The sequence below is a fragment of the Rhea pennata genome, chromosome 1, assembly GCF_028389875.1.
Source record: "Rhea pennata isolate bPtePen1 chromosome 1, bPtePen1.pri, whole genome shotgun sequence".
NCBI classification, from domain to species: Eukaryota; Metazoa; Chordata; class Aves; order Rheiformes; family Rheidae; genus Rhea; species Rhea pennata.
In genome coordinates, this window is record NC_084663.1 from 60,119,372 (window position 1) to 60,139,305 (window position 19,934).

The 19,934-nt window shown below is 39.9% G+C and overlaps 1 protein-coding gene across 7 annotated transcripts; it reads right to left on the minus strand.

The window, feature by feature from the left end:
• Positions 1–1,469: 1,469 nt before the first annotated feature.
• Positions 1,470–18,463, minus strand: TCP11L2 (t-complex 11 like 2). Of its 7 annotated transcripts, XM_062589145.1 has the most exons (12): positions 18,410–18,448; positions 17,174–17,422; positions 13,827–13,906; positions 13,284–13,454; positions 11,748–11,880; positions 10,720–10,840; positions 9,764–9,984; positions 8,590–8,726; positions 7,367–7,554; positions 5,771–5,952; positions 4,809–4,981; positions 1,470–4,217 (listed from the first exon to the last, which is right to left on the minus strand). In XM_062589145.1, the coding sequence occupies exons 4-12, from the start codon at positions 13,417–13,419 to the stop codon at positions 3,973–3,975; spliced, it is 1,536 nt and encodes a 511-aa protein (XP_062445129.1). In that variant the 5' UTR covers positions 13,420–13,454; positions 13,827–13,906; positions 17,174–17,422; positions 18,410–18,448; the 3' UTR covers positions 1,470–3,972. The 7 variants fall into 7 exon arrangements, with proteins under 7 accessions (XP_062445129.1, XP_062445139.1, XP_062445155.1 ...); XM_062589155.1 differs by lacking the exon at positions 17,174–17,422 and having other exon boundaries at positions 18,410–18,463; XM_062589171.1 differs by lacking the exon at positions 18,410–18,448 and having other exon boundaries at positions 8,590–8,660; positions 17,174–17,630.
• Positions 18,464–19,934: the final 1,471 nt, after the last annotated feature.

Consider the following 19,934-nt stretch of genomic DNA (forward strand, 5'->3'; position numbering starts at 1 on the left):
TGGCTTCTAAAGTCCAAAAGGCTGAGCACTGCTGCCTTGACATCTGAGGGGTTTTCCCTAAGAGCCAAAACACCCTGAAAACATTTATGCCCAGTCACAGAGAAGTTGGGTCTTTCTGAATTTGACAATAGTCTAAACGGAGTTATTACACTGTTGAAAGTCAGAGACTGAACTATCACCATAAGAACAGTTAATTTTACTAAAGCTGCTCTTGCAGACAAATGATCGCCTCGGATTTGTCTGACCCATCCCCCCTTTGCATTATCACTACCATTAGCTTGAACACTCATTACCTACAGAAGTTTCTAAATCCTTTTGGAATCTTACTAAAGGTTTAAGCATCCCATAAAGGTTAGCAATTACATGAATAAATGTTCTACTGTATTGAGTTTGCTTCATTAAGCTTATTTATTTAAAGTATTTGGCCTTTCTCCAAACTCCTAGATTTTTTTTTTCATTTGATGCAAAATTGTACCATCCTCTACTCCTCCAAATGGGTAATCTCTTCCACCCTCACCTCTAGAGCTTGGTGCTAGGAAGTTGTATATGCACCCTGAGATTACCACCTAGCAATTAAAAAATAAACAAACAAAAAAAACACACAAGGGGCCAGTAATGACTTAAAGACTTGGCTACAAAAAAGCTGAAAAGTAGAATTACGTTCTGCAGTGATGATATATTCTGTGCAAAACTTACAGAGTTAACACATCTAGTAGGGAGAGGAGCAATGGTGGTAAAATACTCAGAAGTTTGATCCATTCTAATTAGGAATCATGGATGGAACTTTTTTCTTTGTCTAATCCCTTGATTGTTAAAGTAAGTTGTAATAGTCCCAGAGTTTGCGCAGGGTGTTCCACGGGGTATATAAAAATAGCTGTGAAATTACATTTTCTATTTGTTTTAAATCTACCACCTTTCTGATGTTTGTGCATCCAAAGATAGCAGCTATTTGCTCTTCACTTTCTTTATTGCCTCTCATCATTTTGTATACCCGTCATACTCCTTTTCCTTTTTTAAAAAAGCTGAAGCACAGGAAGTTCCAGCTGAATATGAGGGAAAACTTCTTTCCTGTGAGAGTGACAAGAACCCTGGAAGAGGTTGCCCAGAGAGGTTGTGGAGTCTCCTTCTCTGGAGATATTCAAAACCTGCCTGGACATGATCCTGTCCAATGTGCTGTAGGTGACCATGTTTGTGTGGAGGGTGGACTAGATGATCTCCAGAGATCCCTTCCAACCTCCACCATCCTGTGATTCTTTGATTTTCAAATCTTTTCCAGTCTAAAGAGTCTGATCTATTTTATCATGGCCAACAGCATACCTGTGATGAAATATAAGTTGTCTTCTTACAAGGAATCAGATTTAAGCAAGAGACTGTTCAAAACATCATTTGTGCAATGGGCTTAAAGCTACTATTCTACACTCCCGCCACAACCAAGGAGTTACAGGAGAAAGAAAAAAAACACAACAACATTTGTGCAGTCATTTATGGCATTTAACATCCATTAGATTTAAGAAACACCTTGCATAAATGAGTTTATCACAATTGTATCACAAACAAAATCTAACGCATACAAAACCTCACATGTATTTGTATTTCAAAGAAAGCTGCTACAAAATAGCATTTTGTTTATCAAAGACAGTTTCAAATTTGAGGCACGTGCATTTCAGCCATGTTAGTGTAAACAGCATGCAACACAAGACATTAAACAGACACAATGTCTGTTTGAAACATTAAATAAAAATTAAGATACATTAAACAGTCACTGGAAATATTGGCCATGGTATCAAATGCCCTTTGCAAGTAGCCTTAATTACCAAATAAAACCCAACAACAAATCTTCATTCCAAGTATTTTCTAGTAAAAACTAGTATGACAATTTACATTAAAAGCCAATAGTCAAACTCATTTTACACTAGAACGCATATAAGGTGTTATGAGATAAATAAAGTATTCTTCTAATGTTCATAAAAGCTTCCTTTAGCCCAAGGCTCAAAATACTTTAGCCATTTCCAAAGATGTAGCAAATCATTACAATTTAGTTCCTCTTAATTGCTTTTGAAATGCATTCTTCTCTTGATGATGTTGAATTACTTACCAAAACTTCATATTCATATGAGCAAACCTGTTCTACTTAGTGGAACATTCAGTATATTCTAGGAGTTCCTTTCTCAGATTTTTTCAGGCTTCAAGAAAAACAGGTCCCCTTAAAGTATATATTCATCTTTATTTTGTGCAATATTTCATTTCTTACAAGGGATAGAACACAAGTGCACTAGAGCTTTTTTTTGGTAGCAACATATTTTGAAGAAAGTTTTTCATACCACGTACATGTGGCCAAAGGCCTTGGACATTCTGAGCAACAACTGACAAGAAGTCATTTCCCTTAATAAAAAGGGTACATAATTCTGTAAAAAGGGACTACAAAACCACAGTGCTAATAATGCCCAGTTTTTTTTTTTCTTTAGACCTTTATGATAGACACAGTAAATGCATATATACATAATCTGTGTGGCACATTAAGCTTTTATGGGTAAATATTTGTTTCTTAATAAAAATAGACTGTAATATAAAATATTAAAAACAAGCTATTTAACTTGTACCACATGACTTTATACATTTGACATTTTAAAAGGACCATTGTATGATAATATATTAAAAGATAATTTTCAAGTAAATTATGATTCAATTTCATAGACAAGAACACATCTAAACTAGAGTATTCCAGCACTATCTATTCCCAATGCAAAGTATAGCATGGAAGTAAACATTTGAAAGTTTACATATACTTCTCAATTTCAGATGTTTTCTATATGCAAAATTCTTGTCGTCTTAAATGGGAACTAAGTATTGGGGCCTATCCCAAAGGAGTTTGGGGAATGCTGAAGTATTTCCCACAGAGGTCCAGTGAAAAGTCAACCTCATCACTTACAGTGCTTAGACTTTCAAGAAAAATTAACAATTTGGATTCTTGTTTTCAGAACCAGGAGTACCAAAATACCCTTGGAAAAGTTTATGCTCTCATCCAACAGACTATAGAAAGGTAAATTGCTCTGTAATGCTTGGCAATATTACTCTCAAAGTTAAGTGCTTGTGAGAACAAAGGTCTGAAAGCCCTAACTCAGAAATACTTAATACCCAGTTAAGATCAAGGATCAGCATATAACATATTAGAGTAGATTAGACTTCTGAGATCTGTATGATCTCCACTGGATAAAAGGCTTACAGACATTACATACAGACATTTATTTTTTTCCATGATTTTTTTCCCCACCCCTTTAGAGTTCACCATTAATCCCTCAATTACAATTGACAAGCTCTGAATAGTTCCTAATTTAAACAGTGAACTCTTCTTTTATAACTGCTGTATTCAAAACAGCTTTAATACTGGCATTCTTTAATGTAACATAGGCTAAGTTCTGGTTCCAGTAGTTGCAGGAGTACTAGAACTTGGCCAAATATGAACTTATTCTTGGTTACAAAAGCTACATTACATTTTTTGCTTCAAAATCTTTTTTGAAAAGAGAATTGTTTTATTAGGTGTTATCCTAGAAAATATAAGCATAATAAATTTTATCTAGAATTATTCTGTCACATCATAATTGCCATCAGTATATGCAAATATATTTAAGTTTTTTAAAACTGATTATGTTTTAAGGGTGGCAAAATAGTAAGTACTTTGCCAGCTCTTCCCCACTGCAAGTCATTATAAATGCTTGCCTTGGAAGTCAATATTTTGCTAGTTATTGCAAGTGATACAATCCATTAAGCAGATTTAGTCTATTAAAATATATAATAAAAATTAATTTCTTTCCAGTGGTCTTCAGAAACTTTATCTGCATACATTTTACAAGATCTGTTTCCCTCATTAATAGTCACTGGAGTGGGCTATTTGTAGTAGGGAAATCAGATCGCAGTGTCTCTATAATAAAGACTGAAGGGAGAAGAACAGGGTACAGAAATAGGTCGCATTTTTCAATTGGCAGGTGCTTCTGTTTCTGCTTTCTCCCTTGGTGCTTCAGAAAAAAGTAGTTTCCTAAGTATGTTTGCATAGAATGGTCCATACACTTGTTTATTAAAGTTTACGATGTTTGCATACTGAGATCCAAAGAATTCCATCTCTGTCTGAATCACAGAAAGGCCTCCTGGCACAGCAGGCATACATTTCTGAGAACTCGGAAGAGCGAGCAAGCTTTTCATGAATAACTGGATTCGTTTGTCTGAAACGGAATATAAAGTACGTTCAGAACAGAAGTAAATCCAAGATGAAGCCACACTTGCTTTACAGGCACCTGGCACATCAGCACAGCAAGACAGCCAACAACATAGACAAATACTCTTATGCCCTCACTGCAGTGAGAAGCAATACTGAAAACTTCTTACATTAAGAGTTGGCTCCCGCAAGGTAGGGGCAGCACAAGCCTATTGAAACAAAATTACATGACCTAACATGAAGGAGTTACCTACAGAAAAAAAAAGCAAGTTTAAAAGTAGAGTTGACAGAAGGGAGACCAAGTATCACTCATCAGTTTCTAAATTCTCCCAAATCCTAGCACTTCTAGGTTTGTTTGTAAGGACACTTTAAATTATTTCTAGCTGTGACTAACTATGCTGTGCAATAACAAGAACACAATCCATGGGTAAACAACATTTCTTTACTCACTTTTACTTGATCCAATATTTTACTGTAGTGCAAAAGTACTTTTTAAAAATAATGAGATAGCAGATTAAACTTGAAGTAAGCCTTAGGTTAACCTAACAATTTCTATATGGATTCATACAGTAAGACAATTATATGTTCTTTTACTAACCAATTAAGGAACTGACAGGATTGTTCTCCTCAACAATACTAGCAATTTGACCCATTAAGTTATCCTGCACTTCTGTATTAAGAGTGGGGAAGCCTCTTTCAGAGAGAGACATGTTTACATGGCTGCAGATCTGGAGACTGATAGCATTCAGAGCCTCCTTCAAATCAAAAGTTCTGGAAGAAAAAAAAAAAAAAAAAAAAAAAAAGAAATGAATTAGCTTTTGCAGCTCCTGTGGCATAGTTTACAAGTTGTTTTAAACTCATTCCTCTCCTTTCCCATTGCTATTTTGAAGCTGCTCCTTGCAATGAAAAAGTTTAGAAAGTTTATCATTTGCTTTTGCAGTTTTACATACTTCCATAGATACAGGACAAATCTCCATCTGCAACATAAAATAAGGATGCTAACTGGGATGCAAATGAGAAAGCCACTTTAATATGCTGCAAATAGCACCAGTTCACTTTGATCATTTACTTAAGTATTTTCCTGGGCTGAATTCATAGCATATCATAGGGAAAGTAAGTTTCCCGCTCTGCAGGGAGACTAGCAGACAGCAGCAGGCTTGCTCATAGTGTGAGTGACAGCAGAAGCATCAGCAACTGAATAGCGTAAACTACCTCTAGAACAAGTTTGAAGCAACTTGCAAGACAGCTTTGTGAATGTATTGCCACTGTCTCTCCTTTATTGGAGAAGAAAAACTAATAAATGTTAGTGCTATCCTCCAAATTCAGAAAGTTATAGTGTCAAGATTAAAAGTTCAATCAAAATAACTTTGAAAACATGTACTTAATGCATGCTGTGGATGTATGGTAGTGAATACAGATTATTATGATTCATCATCATTCTATCATTATCAGGTACAAGCTATGACACTTTAACTGCTTCTTACATTTTCAGATGCACTTGTTATCTCAGCTCCTGGGGGAAGGGGGAGAGGGAAAAAAAAGTGATAAATAAGGCCTTACTTCTTGTTCATGCCTTCAAGAAGAGGAAAAGAGATCCTTTTCAGTTGGTCAGCAAACTCTGGCACATTGACAATTGCTGCACCCACCGTATTGTTTGTTATGAGACACACACAAGCTATGATTTTTAATTGATTTAGCTTTTCTCTCAACTCCTGAAGACGAACTTCATCTGTTATTAGAGTCTAGAATTGAAACAATAATATCAGTTTAGAAATATAGAGGGAGAAAGGCAGGGATAAGGACAGAGAGGAGACTTTCATAATGCATTAGTCATTTTAAATCACAAACGTGCTAAGTCAGAAGAGGCAGCAGCTGAAGCACCTTGAACATGTAGTATTGCAGAAAGTAGTATTACATGCAAGTACTAGAGGTGTTTCTGTGGTGGGGAGAAAAGGCATTACCTCCAGTGCAAAAAACTGAGCACACTTTTTCTCACAGCCATCTGTGGACCTCAATTCAGTGCAAGATGCTGAATGCTCAGGGGATCCAGAGGACATTGCAGTGATTTGTTACACAAATTCTTCTGGATGAAACTATCTTTTGGAAAGTGTCATAACCTGAAGCACGTGGGCAGTGATGAGCAACTTTGTATGACAGCCACTAGTTCAAATGCCAGAGAGGTCTGAATGATCTCTAGCCTGCTACAGGCAAAGAGCCTGTATTACTCAGACCAACATTGTAAATAACTTCCACAGTAAGATATAGCTGGAGTTTTTTTATTTTGTTTTTAAGATAAGAGTTCATCTTAAGCAAAACATTTCACTGAGAAACAGAGGCATTAGCCTTCAGCTCATTGATAGTAATTCGTACTACGACAAGCTAGATCCACAAGAGAATACTTGCGTCTAGCTCATACTCAAAACTCTGGGATGCAGGTAAGAAAGGTGGCTTCTTCTACTTCTACTGATCCAGGGCAGGAAGAACATTCTCATGTAGTTCACAAATTCTCTGCCAGGCTAGATATAGCTCAGACTCCCACTCCGCACATGCTACCTGTAGCCCTGACTGATCCAATTTCAAAATTGGCTCCCCTGAAAGTTGCAGAGGTCAGTGTTCAGGTGTTGGAAGGAGAACTGAATAGTGATTCTTCAAGCAGCTAGTTTACATGCTCTGTGAATCTGGGCATCTCAGTTTACACGCACTGAGAAAGGGTAAATACCTAATTCAGAGGGCTTCAAGTTTTTAAAATCAACTCTGTTATAAAGCACAAGTTATTCTTTCAGCATGATCCCACATATTCCTGCTGCTGTTAGGATAACAAAATGCTATAGTCTGTTCTCTCAGAGAGATGCATAGAGCCAAGTGCTGTCAGTACAAGCCCTAGCCTTTGATTATTGCCAGAAGACTACTTTTAGGTAGAGTGGTGAGCTATGACTGGATATACAGAAAAATAGTATTTAAACATTTCTAGTTGTTGACTTGCCTATTACTAACACTTCAGAAAACAAGGCTAGAGTATATTATTTCCAAATTACTCAGATGTCAAGAAAAAGAGAAAGGAGAATTCTATTTCCTCTATTATCATTACTAGCAGGATTATTACTATACCAGTATTTTCATATAGTTAAAAATTTGAAAATACTGGAATACACTTACCTCTGGAATTGTTTTGTGATAGTCCCACTGTAACAGTTTCAAGTAGCCATTGTTTAGCACCAGCGTAGGACTAAGATTTGGTTTAGAACTACTATCAGCACCAGGGGATGATGAAGATTCATCAGAAATACAAGACAATTCATCTTCTATTGATTCTTTTATCCATTCCGTTGTGAGATCCAGAGCACCTAAGCATTGCAAATCAGCACAGATTATTGTACTCTTTTATCAAAGTAAGCAGTAGCTTCAGAAAAGTTACATATACACAGACATGACAATAGAACTTCTGAAGCCTAAACAAACATAGCAGGCTGCAGAGTTTTCACAAAAGCCTATTCTCTTCCCCACTTTTTTCACTAACCATCTGCATTGATCAGCTGAATCTTCCAGATGGCCTGTATGAACCTAACCAAGTGTTAGATTTAAGCCAACATTTTGAGGTAGAAGTCTCAGTAGAGTCCATGTATGTTCCCAAAGCATTCTTCTTGTCCCCTCACTTCCCCTCTTTTCAGTCCTATACCCTACCTGCTGAGTGGTCTCTCTGAACATTAACAGTGTGTGTTTGTTGTTAATAAAGAATTCTTTTGCTTATACAAACACTGTAGGCTGCCATCAGAGGCTCTGTAATTACATTTTAGAAACCCCGGCTCCAGATTCAAGTTTATTTTTTCTTTTCCTTTCAAAATATGTTTTCTTAAGGACAGCTAGCTATAGTATATAAACCCTGCAACAGTGGATTCAAGTTGACTTTGCATTATTCCAAATACCTTTTCCTTAAAGTGTACATTTTGCTTTATTTAAAAAATAAAAAAAAAAAAATCTTGTCTCTTCTTACTTTCAGGCACACTGTTTTTTTTCCCATGTTTGCTTGCAACTAACAGACTTGCTAGGTACAAAAGAGATAAGAGTTTTATCTTTCAGCATGTGAAGCTTCCTCCTCCAGACAGAAAGAATCATTGTGTTTGTTTTCCACACACCAACCAATTTAGCAGAAGTTTGTCAGAAAGTAACCCAGATTACAGATAAACATACCTAATAGCAAGTCATGCAACTGACTGTTGGTAACTTGCTTGCTGAAAGAAATCCTACTTTCTTTAGATCTCTCAAAGAGATGGAATTTTCCCCCTCTAAATTAACTGCAATTGACAGACTTAACTTTTTTTCTTTCAAGTCTGGCTATTTAAAGACATCTTTTTAAGTGAAATATTTCACACAATACCTACTTGGTGTTTCTTCAAGGATTTCCTGGAACTTTGTTCTTTCATAGTCCACCAAATTGCGCCGAAGATACGGCCTAAGGTTTTGAATTGTATAGTTAGCCATATCCATTTTCATTAGATCCAGAACACGGAATATTTGTCTTAAAAAAAAAAAAAGATTTTTTTTAAAAAATCTGACAGTTAGGATAGTCCCTGTTCATCTTAAATGGCACATGCATGATATACCTACATTAAGCACTGTAACTCCAGTTCTGGAAGGAGTAATATTAGTACTTCAGTGCACAAGCCAAAAGATGTAATATTATCTACTTAACTCCTTTAAATATTCTCAAAAGTACTGCATGTAATCTTAGTATAAGTTACAGAGAAAAGGACAAATGTTGTATAATTAAACACTACAAGCCAGTAATAGAAATCCAGTTGTATCAGTTGGTATATTTCAGTCTAGATTAACAAATTTCTAACTTTTTTGCCACTTTAACTGTGCCAAGAGAAACAATCCTTCTGACCCAATTCTTTTGGTCCTGGTATATAATCCAAATTGCAATAAAAACATTATGAGAGTAATGGTCATTACTGCTCTAGTATAACAATATGTCCAAGGAGACATGAGCTAGTTTCTGCACTTTAAGCAAGCGCATTACTCAACTTCCAGTAATAAGATCTTCATTAATGAAGCTACAAGTCTAGAGCCTGGCCTCCCAGGGGAAGCATGCAATAAATAGTTCAAGAAGGATCAATAAGAATGTACCCTTTACATTTTGTAAGGATGAGTAAGACTGAAACAACAATCTCAAACACACCAGACTGCTATCAGAAGGCTTCCCCCTCATCCCCTGCACTATTCAGTGGCTTAACCATTCAGAATTGGTAGCTTTCAATCTGGCTGTTTCATTAGAAGGAAGGTACACGTAATATGTCAGTCACTATGTGCATCATAGCCCCTCCCTCTCAATGGTTCTCTCAATCTAATAATAATAATAATAATAATCCTTTAGTTTGAAAGCAGGTACTGCCACTACTTGCTATTAGCAATTCCCCTCTCACTGCCTAGGCATGCTCTCGTTCAGAGTAAGATTGTTTTGCACATAAAAATTAAAAAAAAAAAAAAAAAAAAAAAAAAAAAAAAAAAAAAAAAAAAAAAGAGAGAAATGGGAGAAAAATCCCAAATACCAACCTCAATAATTCTACGATATTGTCAGTTGCTTTTAACTGTTTTATGTCATTATCTCTTACTGGAGCACACAGCTTTCCCATAGTGTTGATGATATAGTTTGCTAGTCCATGAATATCAACAGCATTATGCTCTGCCTGCTGTCTTATAAGATCTGTATCTAGAACTTCACAGATTTGATTCTGAATCCTGTTTGCTCCAGGAGTCAGAAAGGAAAGAAGAATCTAAAGCAGGAAAAAGAAACAATAACTGTAAATCCTTAAACATTTAGCAACTCTACTGAAATAAAATTTTACTAATAGCATGTCCAGCATATTTAGCTGACTAATGAGTTATGTTAAGACTAAAAATTATCTAAGGTAGCAGGGGAGAAAAAGCTGTTGAAATGGTCACAGTACAATTCTGCAAAAGTGTTCAAAATCTGTAAATCAGAAAGCATGTCAATTGGACTCTTTCAAAAACTGGGAGACCTCCCTGTAAAACAAACATTTACAGATTTAAAAATTTAAATGACTTAACATTGTGCAGAGACTGAGGGTTTGTACATTCCCTTGCGTGATGACCATAAGCAAGGAATGTATTTAGGCAAGTTTCTACTCTTGTTCATGCTCTGAACTATAGCGCATTGCTGAACAGAGGTTAATAGAGATGTGCAGCTTAGAAAAGAACCGACCTGCAACTGACAACCCTGCAATGCTGTGTCCACTCAGCTATTTGCACATGCAGCTGTCTGCATCTGTGCATCATATTTGTAGTTAACATAGAAATAGGCCTATTATAGTTCTGAATAAACATTGTTTCATCTTATAGTCAAAGCACCTTCAAGTTCTTGCTTTTGAGTAAACAGACCTTCAGTGCAGTACAAGACCCTCAAACCTAAACTGCCAAAACAATTTGGAGGGGGGGGAGGATGGGAAGGAATATGCAAAAACAAGCAAACAATCAAGAAAACCCTTTACCTCCTTAATTTCTCCAAAGAGCTTGATAGCATGTTCATACTCTGGAGGATCTTCATTCAGTTCTGATTCCAAACAATCCCAAAATGCCTTATGTAGAATTTGCTTCACTGTGCCTGCAAAGCTATGGAATAAATCAGCTGGCATTAGAAAACAAAATAGATTCCCAACAGATATTTAAAAAAAATAAAAGTGTTGAAATCTGTTTTAGATTAGCCTAGTGGCTTATTGGGAAACACACATCACACGGCTAACTAACATCATCTACAACCATATCTATTTGGACTGTAGACCACCCGATCCCAGACCATGACCTGTGCCAAGAAATCTCCTAAAACACTTATTGTGGAAAGCGGTGCTGACAGAGGTAGGTAAAGAGAATTTACCTCGCCTTTTTCTTATCAACTTTGTACTGTTTTTCCTAACCTGGTGCATTATGTGCTAAGTTTCCTCAAAACCATTCTCTGTCATATAATGAATTATCAGTTACGGGACTTAGGTCTTTCTGCAAGTTTTCCTCAAATGAAAAACTCAGATTCCATTTTAAGATTAAAAGATGCTGAACACTCAAGCAAGAACATTTTCATTTCCTACTTCTCACTTTCTCTAGATCTCCAGGTATTGCTGCATCTTTTCTGAGGTAGTTTAGAACTGTGTTCATAATGAGCTATATGTTCTTTTCGTAACTGGACTAGTGAGCTAATGAGCAACTACATAGAAGCCCACCATTTCACCTTTTCCACAGGACTCAGAGCCGCACAGAAGACTGACACACTTAGTCTTCACAATGAGACTTCACATTACATTCCTTTCATCTTCCACATCACAATTAAGACAGAGCATCATACGCTCCAAGACGCTACATCAACTCGACTAGACTGCAACACATTCCAAGGAAAATAGCTTGGACTGTGACTCCTGCAGTTGTGGTACACAATCTGCAACCTTCTAAGATGCTTTCTGTTATCTGCTCCTCATTTCTCATCTCTCTACACAACCTGTTTTCCTTTTTGCAAAATTCAGGCTCTTACCTGTTCTGTGGAGGGTCTTGATGTTTTATGCAAAAGTTTGCATTTACAGCAATTTCATGAGCTAGAGTCAAATTTGTCAGATTTCTCGCAGCTGCCATCAGTTCGTCAAATGTAACCACCTTGGGAGGACTTGCTGCAGGGACAAACAAGATGAATTCAAGTCAAAAGACTATAGCAGATAAGCACAATTGAAAACATTAAAGTTTAGCAGCCCAACTTCAACTAACAAGTCAAGATGTTTTACTTCTTGCTAAGTGACCTCTAGCCATTTACAAGAAGCAATTTAAGATTACCTGGTCTTTATATCTTCTTCATTCACTAACTCCATGAACTCTAAGCTCATCCAGGTTGGGGTGAGGGAGAGGGTGGGAAGAAGAGAAGGAGGGGTGGGAAAGGGAGACAATAAACCATATTACATTTTGAAGTGTAGTCTTCCTCTCATTTCTGTATCATATCTAAGGTATCTTCTTCTTTTAAAACAGGAACTTCTGTTTCTCAGATTGTCTATTGACTGTTATGTAAAACCCAACATACTTAAAGCATTGGCAGTAAGAGAGACCAGATGCACATTATAATCCTGAGCACATGATAATGGCTACATTGTGATTTAACTGTCAGTAGAGAGGATTCAGAAGTTACTGACTTCTGAGAACACACTTATGTTCCCTAATAGATGTCTCATAGATTATACTCCTTTTTCATAAATATGCATTAAGGGTATAATAGAAAGTCTAAAATACATTTGAAAGCATGAGTAAGTTCAAGATTTTTAAATCCAAAGTTCTGTCATTTAATTTGGATTTATGCTTTTGAAGGCTGGTAATGACAGAAGAACAGGGAGCAAACACTAGCTTGCAGCTCCACTAACAAGCTTGCTTTAATACAAGACTTGACTTTAAAGAAACAGACCACAAAAAACACCTCAAAAGCAAGGAGAACCATACATGCTCTGAGAATGTTTAAAGACATGAAAATTAGAACACATTTGAACCAATATATTATTTATCATCATTATTTATTCAAAATACCTTTCTTATGCAAGGTATTTTCTGCTTAGTCCTAATATATATTTTAAAAAAGATAGGTTAACTTCTATGAAGTTTGCTTAAATGTAATATATCACAAAACTAAAAATCACAGGTTTATTTTGAAATGTGTAAAGCAAAAGGAAGAAAAGCCTTCTCTTTGGTTGGGAGAAAAAGCTCTCAACCAGCTTAATGCAGTTTTATGTGCAAAGGGTCAGTACCACTGTCAAGACTAGCAGAAGACCAGAATGTCCACTGTGGCACACTTTCTCCTCACACTTGCAGAATTAAAAGGGCACACAAGCAGATCCCACGGATACAGCTGCTGGTGGTGGTCCACACACAAGAAGATGCCTGCTCATAGTAAAGAAAAAGCTATGCCTTTCTCCCAATACTCTCTCAAACACAGATTCAGAACCCCAAGTTCTACCCATGACAGTAAAGACAAATAGGATGACTTAGCCCCCATGTAGGTAAGGGCACAATGTAGGTAAGGGCAAAATAGGCTTACAGGCTGGGGAATTGGGCTTGCTTGAAGAATCACTGTTAAAGCTCTGTCTTGAATACTCAGAGTCACTAGAAGAGGCCGTGCTTTCAGAGAAACGTGAAGAATCTGAATCACTGCTCTGGTCATCATTGAGAGGCATTCTGATTCACTTCAGCTGGTAGAGCAACCCAAAACCTGGAGAGACAAATACAAAACCAGCGCTTTCTTGATTTTTTTTGTTTTTCAAAGTCAGATGTTGACCATTACATGGTAAAAAAGGAACAAGTTATTACCTTTCTTAAAAAGTTGTTACAGAAAGAATCTGAGTTGTCATGTACAGAATCATGTAGCTATTAAAAGCTATACCTCTGCAAGAGTTTTATATCTGGGCTTCTGTCCTACCTTAGTATCTCCAGCATAATCAGTTTGTAAATTAGTCCTATCTCAAAAGTAAAAGGCTGCCCATCATAATCCCTAAAGCTCCTTGTGGTCAGACTCCATAAATGCATTCCCCATAATGTTACTATTCCCTATCTAGTGTTAAAATAACTTGATTTTTTATTTTACCAGCAAGTGATGTCTTTGAAATTAGCTTCCTTCCACAAAGCGCAGTGAGAGCAGGAATTCTGAAGCAAACATAGAAGTTGCTGTGGGAGAACAGGAGAAGGGGCAAATAATTCATAACATTGCAGACTTCTAGATACATACTGTCAGAAATTCAAAGACCCACCTAAAGCAGCAGGTCACAGAATTATATTAACAATGGCACAGACCCAGAAATACTCTTCCTAGAGGTGAGTTTGTTTTCTTTTTTTTAAAAAAAAAAAAAAAAAAAGGAAATCACAGACAGACAATACTAAGTCTAAAGCTTCTAACATTTCATTTAGGCTACATGACAACATCAAGAAGTGTCATGCTTCACAGTACTTGTCTCTACAAAGAAACTGCTTCCCAGGCAGTAACCAGCAACTGCAGAGACTTTGGACAGCTGCATAGTACTGATACCCATGAACAATAGTTGTAAGACAGGAAATGAAAAATCCTTTAATCATTAAAATTGGAAACCGGAAGTCAACGATCATAATTACTCCCAAAGGAATTTGCCCCAGATACCAAAGCTAGCTGTCCATCTTCCATTATGGTCATGAAATATCCTGTAGTAGAGTTTATGAACAGACAGTCACCAACATCATTAGGTCTTCTCAAACAGGAAGCCAACAAGTCTTCCACCTTCAAGCTTAAGTTAGATACTAAGCAAGATGACTTCATTTATAATTAAATAGCACCAACTTCAGAAAGCAAAGAACACTGTACACTGCAACTCTGTCAAACTTGCTAAAAAAAACACTTTTAGCAACCAAAGGATGACCTCTGTGGGTACCTACATGAAGAAAAAGGTTTGGTGAGGAAGGTTTTTGTGTAGTTGGTTGTGAGGCAGCTAGCCACAACGTAGAGCACTTGATTTTTTGGGGTACCAACTCATTCTTGATCTGCCTTTGTAACTTGATGAAGTATTAAACTGAGGAATACTCCTCTGATAATTGAGGTCATTAACATTTGTTAAGTCTTTATTTCTCAGCCCCTCACAACAGAAAAGAACATGCATTTGAGTGTGTTATTTCTGCAGTGTTTTAGACTTTTCTGTGGAAAGAATTATATATATCAGCAAGAACACTGCTGTTGGTTTAATTACTTACTGAAGAAGTCATGAAATTTTTGAGAAGAGTATAACAGGTCATAGGTTAAAGACTTATGAGTTTAGTTGTGATATTTAATATCATACCTGTTCTATTACAAAAGCAATTTTATAGTTTCTAAGAAAAAAATGAGATCTAGTTATTAAGTGATGTTGTCTGGACAAGACAGCAAACTGCAAGTGATCCTGGAAAACCAAAAGACTTTGAGACATTTTTGACTTGGAAATCATAATTGTCCAAGTTACAATTACAAATTAGTCACTAGCTCATGTTATACAAGAGACTAAAACCATTTCTTCCACTAAGGTCTCTGTTGTACAGATGTCAAAACTAGAGCTGATTAAAAATTAATTGTAATAAGTAACCTAACTTTACACGTGTTCCAGGTTTCTTATGTGGAACCATTCACCTAAAGATAGCAACCCTACAGAGACTGCAAAACATTATATATTTGCATCTATTGTTTCAGGATCTACAGTCAATTTCCAGGCTTTAATCACATATAAAGCCCATATACATATAACTAGCCTGTAAAATGTTAGCCTTGTGTGGTCCATGTTGGGTGGGTGGGTGGGTGGGAGGTAACCCACTAGCAGCATATCAACCCATGGTTTAAAAACCTATCCTCACAGTTTCTACATCACTTCAAAAACATTTCTTCTGAACTGTCAGTATGTTAATCCTGAAAACAGACTAAAAGATTCAGATTTGCAAGGTGCCCCTGGCAAAAAAAAAAATGCAATAAGCTGTGGAAGAAAGTCAGCAATGTCATCCATATTCCTCCATAACCTGGGTGGTCAAAATGACCAAATGAGTAGGATGGAAATTAAACAAACTTCCATACACAGTAAGTTGTTGCATACTACGCCTAGCAAAGCATCTTTCAGCAACAAATACTTGCATTTCAGAGAGACCCATAAGCTATTTTGAGGCCATGCCTGTTCATAAAGTTTTACTAGTACAGTGCTTCAGAAGACTTCATTTCATTAAGAAGTTCCAGCAAGGCAACCTGAGATAGCATACTGAAAAAAAAAAAAAATCTAAGTCTTTGCCAGAATAAATGGATTTCCCAAGGGAAATGGTGAGGGAGAAAATGGATATATTCTGCAGATTCAGTGCATTACTGCTAAATTACAAGTTTGATAGCTATAGAAGGCAGCAAGCACATCAAAGGAAACACAAGTGAAATGCACACGCAGAATCTGGATATGCAATCTAGTATTTTTAATATGCTGCCCAACAGCTAAAAAGCACAAAGGAAAAGCATTCATTGAGTATATCAAAGAAAACCGCAAACTGAAGAAGGCTTTTCTAATCAGTTATAACAATAGAGGACGGAATTATTTAGTTCTTTTTTTTTAATAGCACACACTGGAAAAGCTTCTTTTCTTTATACTTTTGTAGACAGCTTAGAGCTCCTCAGAAGTCATGAAAGGCAAAGTTCATGTGTAATTTTAAATTCAGATTAATATAGTTTCCAATTAAAAATTATTTCAGAAAAGTCTTAGTTTTCCAGAACTCACCATCTTGACTAGACAGTACTACCTTCTTATTTGTAATTTGTTCATTAGGAATTATATATTAGGCTAATGTTTTAATAAACAACTTAATATCCTACCAATTCTATTAAAGTGTCAGACTCTGATTACAGCCTGCTTTACTTTTCTGTAAGAAAAAACAAGTAACACTTACTTTTATTTTAGGTTTGATAGTTTGGCAGTGGAATTCAGTCAGTCATATGCTTTTTTTTTTTTTTGCCCCCCCCCTTTTTTTCTTAAATCAGTTCCATTTTGCAGTATTTTGAGGATAAATCCTAGATGTGAGACAAAGCTAAAATAACTTTAAAATGCCCAAAGCATCAGTCTATTTACTCCCTCATAACCAAGCTATTGGTTAGTTTAACAGGGAAAAAATAAGTTATCATGGATTCTGCTGCTGTTTAGACATTATTTCAGATTATGCCTTTTACTAAACCTGCAATGGAGCAGAACATTGCAGTTTTCTGAAGGCATCCTGCTTTACTTAGCCAGTACTTCACCCAACCTGAACATTCACTGAGAAGCAACTGGATCAGAGTATCAGGTCAGTTTTAGATCATCTTCCAGGCACATTCAGCAATCCCCTTTTTACCCATTTGGGATTACCCGGCCCACAACACCTCCCTTCCACACACTTTTACACCTAAATGTTTCTGTTAATAGTTATTTTACAGAGCACCTGGAAAGAGAAAGCAGAAGGTTTTATTTCTCCTCAGATATCTTCAAGTTTTTCCACAGCCCCGCTTTGTGCAAGTGAGACTGTCTTCTGCACGCCCTTTCTAAGCGCTCGGTCTTGTTTTACCACTGTGAACTTGATTTTGTTTATTCCACTGGGCTTATACCCTCACTATCTTCCAGCTGGCATCTACCGAATCTCCTTTGGGCTAGAGTTTCCCTTTCACAGACTCCACCGTTGTCAGCACTCGCTCTGCGGTCCCACAGCGCAGCAGGAGAAAAAAAGAGCCTTTGTTAAGAGAGGTACTGAATTTTCTCAGCCCTCCCTCCTTCCCTTCCCGATTTTGACAGCCTCTAACAGACAGTTTTCTCCTTTAGCTTTCTAGCTGTGAGGCTTCCCCCTTTCTCCCTTGCTGAAGGCTTAAGAAGGGGAAGGAAAAAAAGAAAGAAAGAAAGAAGAGCGCGAGAAGCCTGTGTTTTCCAGACGCTTGGCTGCGGGCAGCCACTTCGGCACTGATGTAACGCGCTCTCCTCAGGGCCGGGCCGAGGGGCAAAGTGTCCGGGTGTCCCCCCCCCACCATGTTGCGCTGCTCCCCCCCCCCCCCCCCCCCGCCATGTTGCCTCCCCGCACCCTCTCCTCCCCCCCGCTCGGCCTGCCTCCCGGGAGGGGGGAGGGTGAAGCGCCGCGGGCTCCTCCTCTTCCTCCATCTGTTTAGCCTCGTATCTCCTCCCCCAGCCCTATGTTTTTTGAGTTACCAAAGGCAGGAGTTTGGCACTCGCCGACCAAAACAAACAGCGTTTCCAAGGACAGACCCGGGAGGGGACGAAGGGAGGGGGCCGCAGGGCGCCCTGGCCCTTCCGGGGACGCGCCGCCGGGGTGCCCTTGCGCGGCCGGAGCGGGGGCCGCAAGGACGGCAGCCGCGGCTGCTCGTCGAGGCGGATCGCCTCGGCGGACAGCGGGGACCAAGGGACGGAAAGAGGCAGCTCTGTGCGTACGGGCCGAGCTGCGGACCCGGGGGCTGCAAGACCCATCGGGTGCCCGGGGCCGCTTCGGAGCGGGGCGCGGGCAGAGCAGTGGGGCGCTGCCCAGCGCAGCCGCCCCCCCCACCCCGCCCGGCAGGCTAGCGGCCCCCCAGCCCTCACCCCGCAGCTCATCGCCCGGGCGCCCCGCTGCAAGACAGCGCAGCCTGGCCCGGCCCGGCCCTACCCTGCTCTGCCCTAGCTCCCCCCGGCCACTCACCGCGGCGACGGCAGCGGCTCACCCTGCTCAGCAGCGCTCGCCGGGGCTTTAAACCCCCCCCCCCCCCCCCCCCCCCGAGTTATATACTCGGCCCGCACTATTAGTAGCTTCCTTGGGCGCGTCCATCTCCCGCCGGGGGCAGAGGGGTGCTTAGCACTTTGCTGCAGGCCAGCAGCGAGCTATCCCGGAAGACCTGAGTTAACCTTTCCCTACCCACCCACAAATCATCCACTCGTCCTCATTTTGTCCGGAGCCAAGCACTAAGCAAGGAGAAAGATGACTTTACAGGGCAAGACGTTTATCCCACTCCCCCCACCCTGGCTGAGTGGGCCCTGCCGGGGGAGGGGGGCGGGGAGGCGAGAGGCGGGGCCGGGCGGTGTTTACGGAAGAGCCGCGTCGATCCGGCCCGACCCCGAGGGGGCGGGGCCTCCGCGCTTAGCCCCGCCCCGCGACTCCCTCGCCGAGGCGCGGGGGGGAGGGGAGGCGTAGGTTGCCCCCACCCCCAGCAGCGGGGTGCGCTGTTCATAGCGGGAGGAGCGCAGCGGTGCGGAGGGGCGCGCAGCGCCTGCCCTCGGCAGGGGAAGGGCGGGCACCGAGCGCCTTGGCCCCTGCTGGGTTCACTGCGCTGCGGAGGAAGCTGTGAAGGTGCCCCCAGAGGCTTCCCGCCGCCCGTCGGGTCATCTCTGCCCCCCCCCCGCCGCCATCTTGGGGCCGCGACCGCCTTTCCTCACCCGCCTCGCTCGTGGCCGCAGCATCCCCAGGCCGGGCGAGCAGGTTCAGACGCCCGTGGGCTTCACAAGGCCTGCCAGGGGCCATCGTACCTCCCTGTCACTCCCAGGAGCATCCCGCCACTGGTGCCTCACCTGCCGGGAAGCAGGTGCTAGCTAAATTGAGCCTCCTTCCTCATTAACACACAGACAGGCCTCCCCTTCTGGCAAGTAATTACTTCATCGCTAGCACGTGTGACAAAACTATCTGGGGACAGAGGTTGTATTGAGATGGACCAACGTCTGCAGCAGGTCCTAACGATGCCGCCAGAGCTCCAAGCGGGGAACGGGGACGGGCCGTGCAGGTGTCCTGCATGACGTGGAGCGCTTCTCCAAGGGATGCAGAGCCGTGCTTTCGGGGAGATTAAATGAGATTAAGTCGAACAGCCTAATAGCTTCCATAAGGAAGAGGATGTTTTAAGTAACTGTGTTTGCACTACTTTGCCCCAGTTTTTGCATGTCACGTGGCATCAGCAGTTGGAGAGAAGCTCAAAAGACCTTTGGGAAAGACTATCTGTGATGCCTGACAGCTGGAGTGTCTTGTCCAGGGCTGTTCTCACTTCCAAGGATGTATTCTTTATTATTTTTACATCCATTTTAGCTTAAATGCCATCTGAAAGGTATGGGAGTGGGGGAAACCTGAGTTTGGTCTTTACTGTGAGGGCTGCTGATGCCTTTTACTAACTAACTGGTTGTATCATGTAAAATCGCTGAAATAACACTGTCAGCAAATACCAAGGCCCAGCAATTCTTCCCTT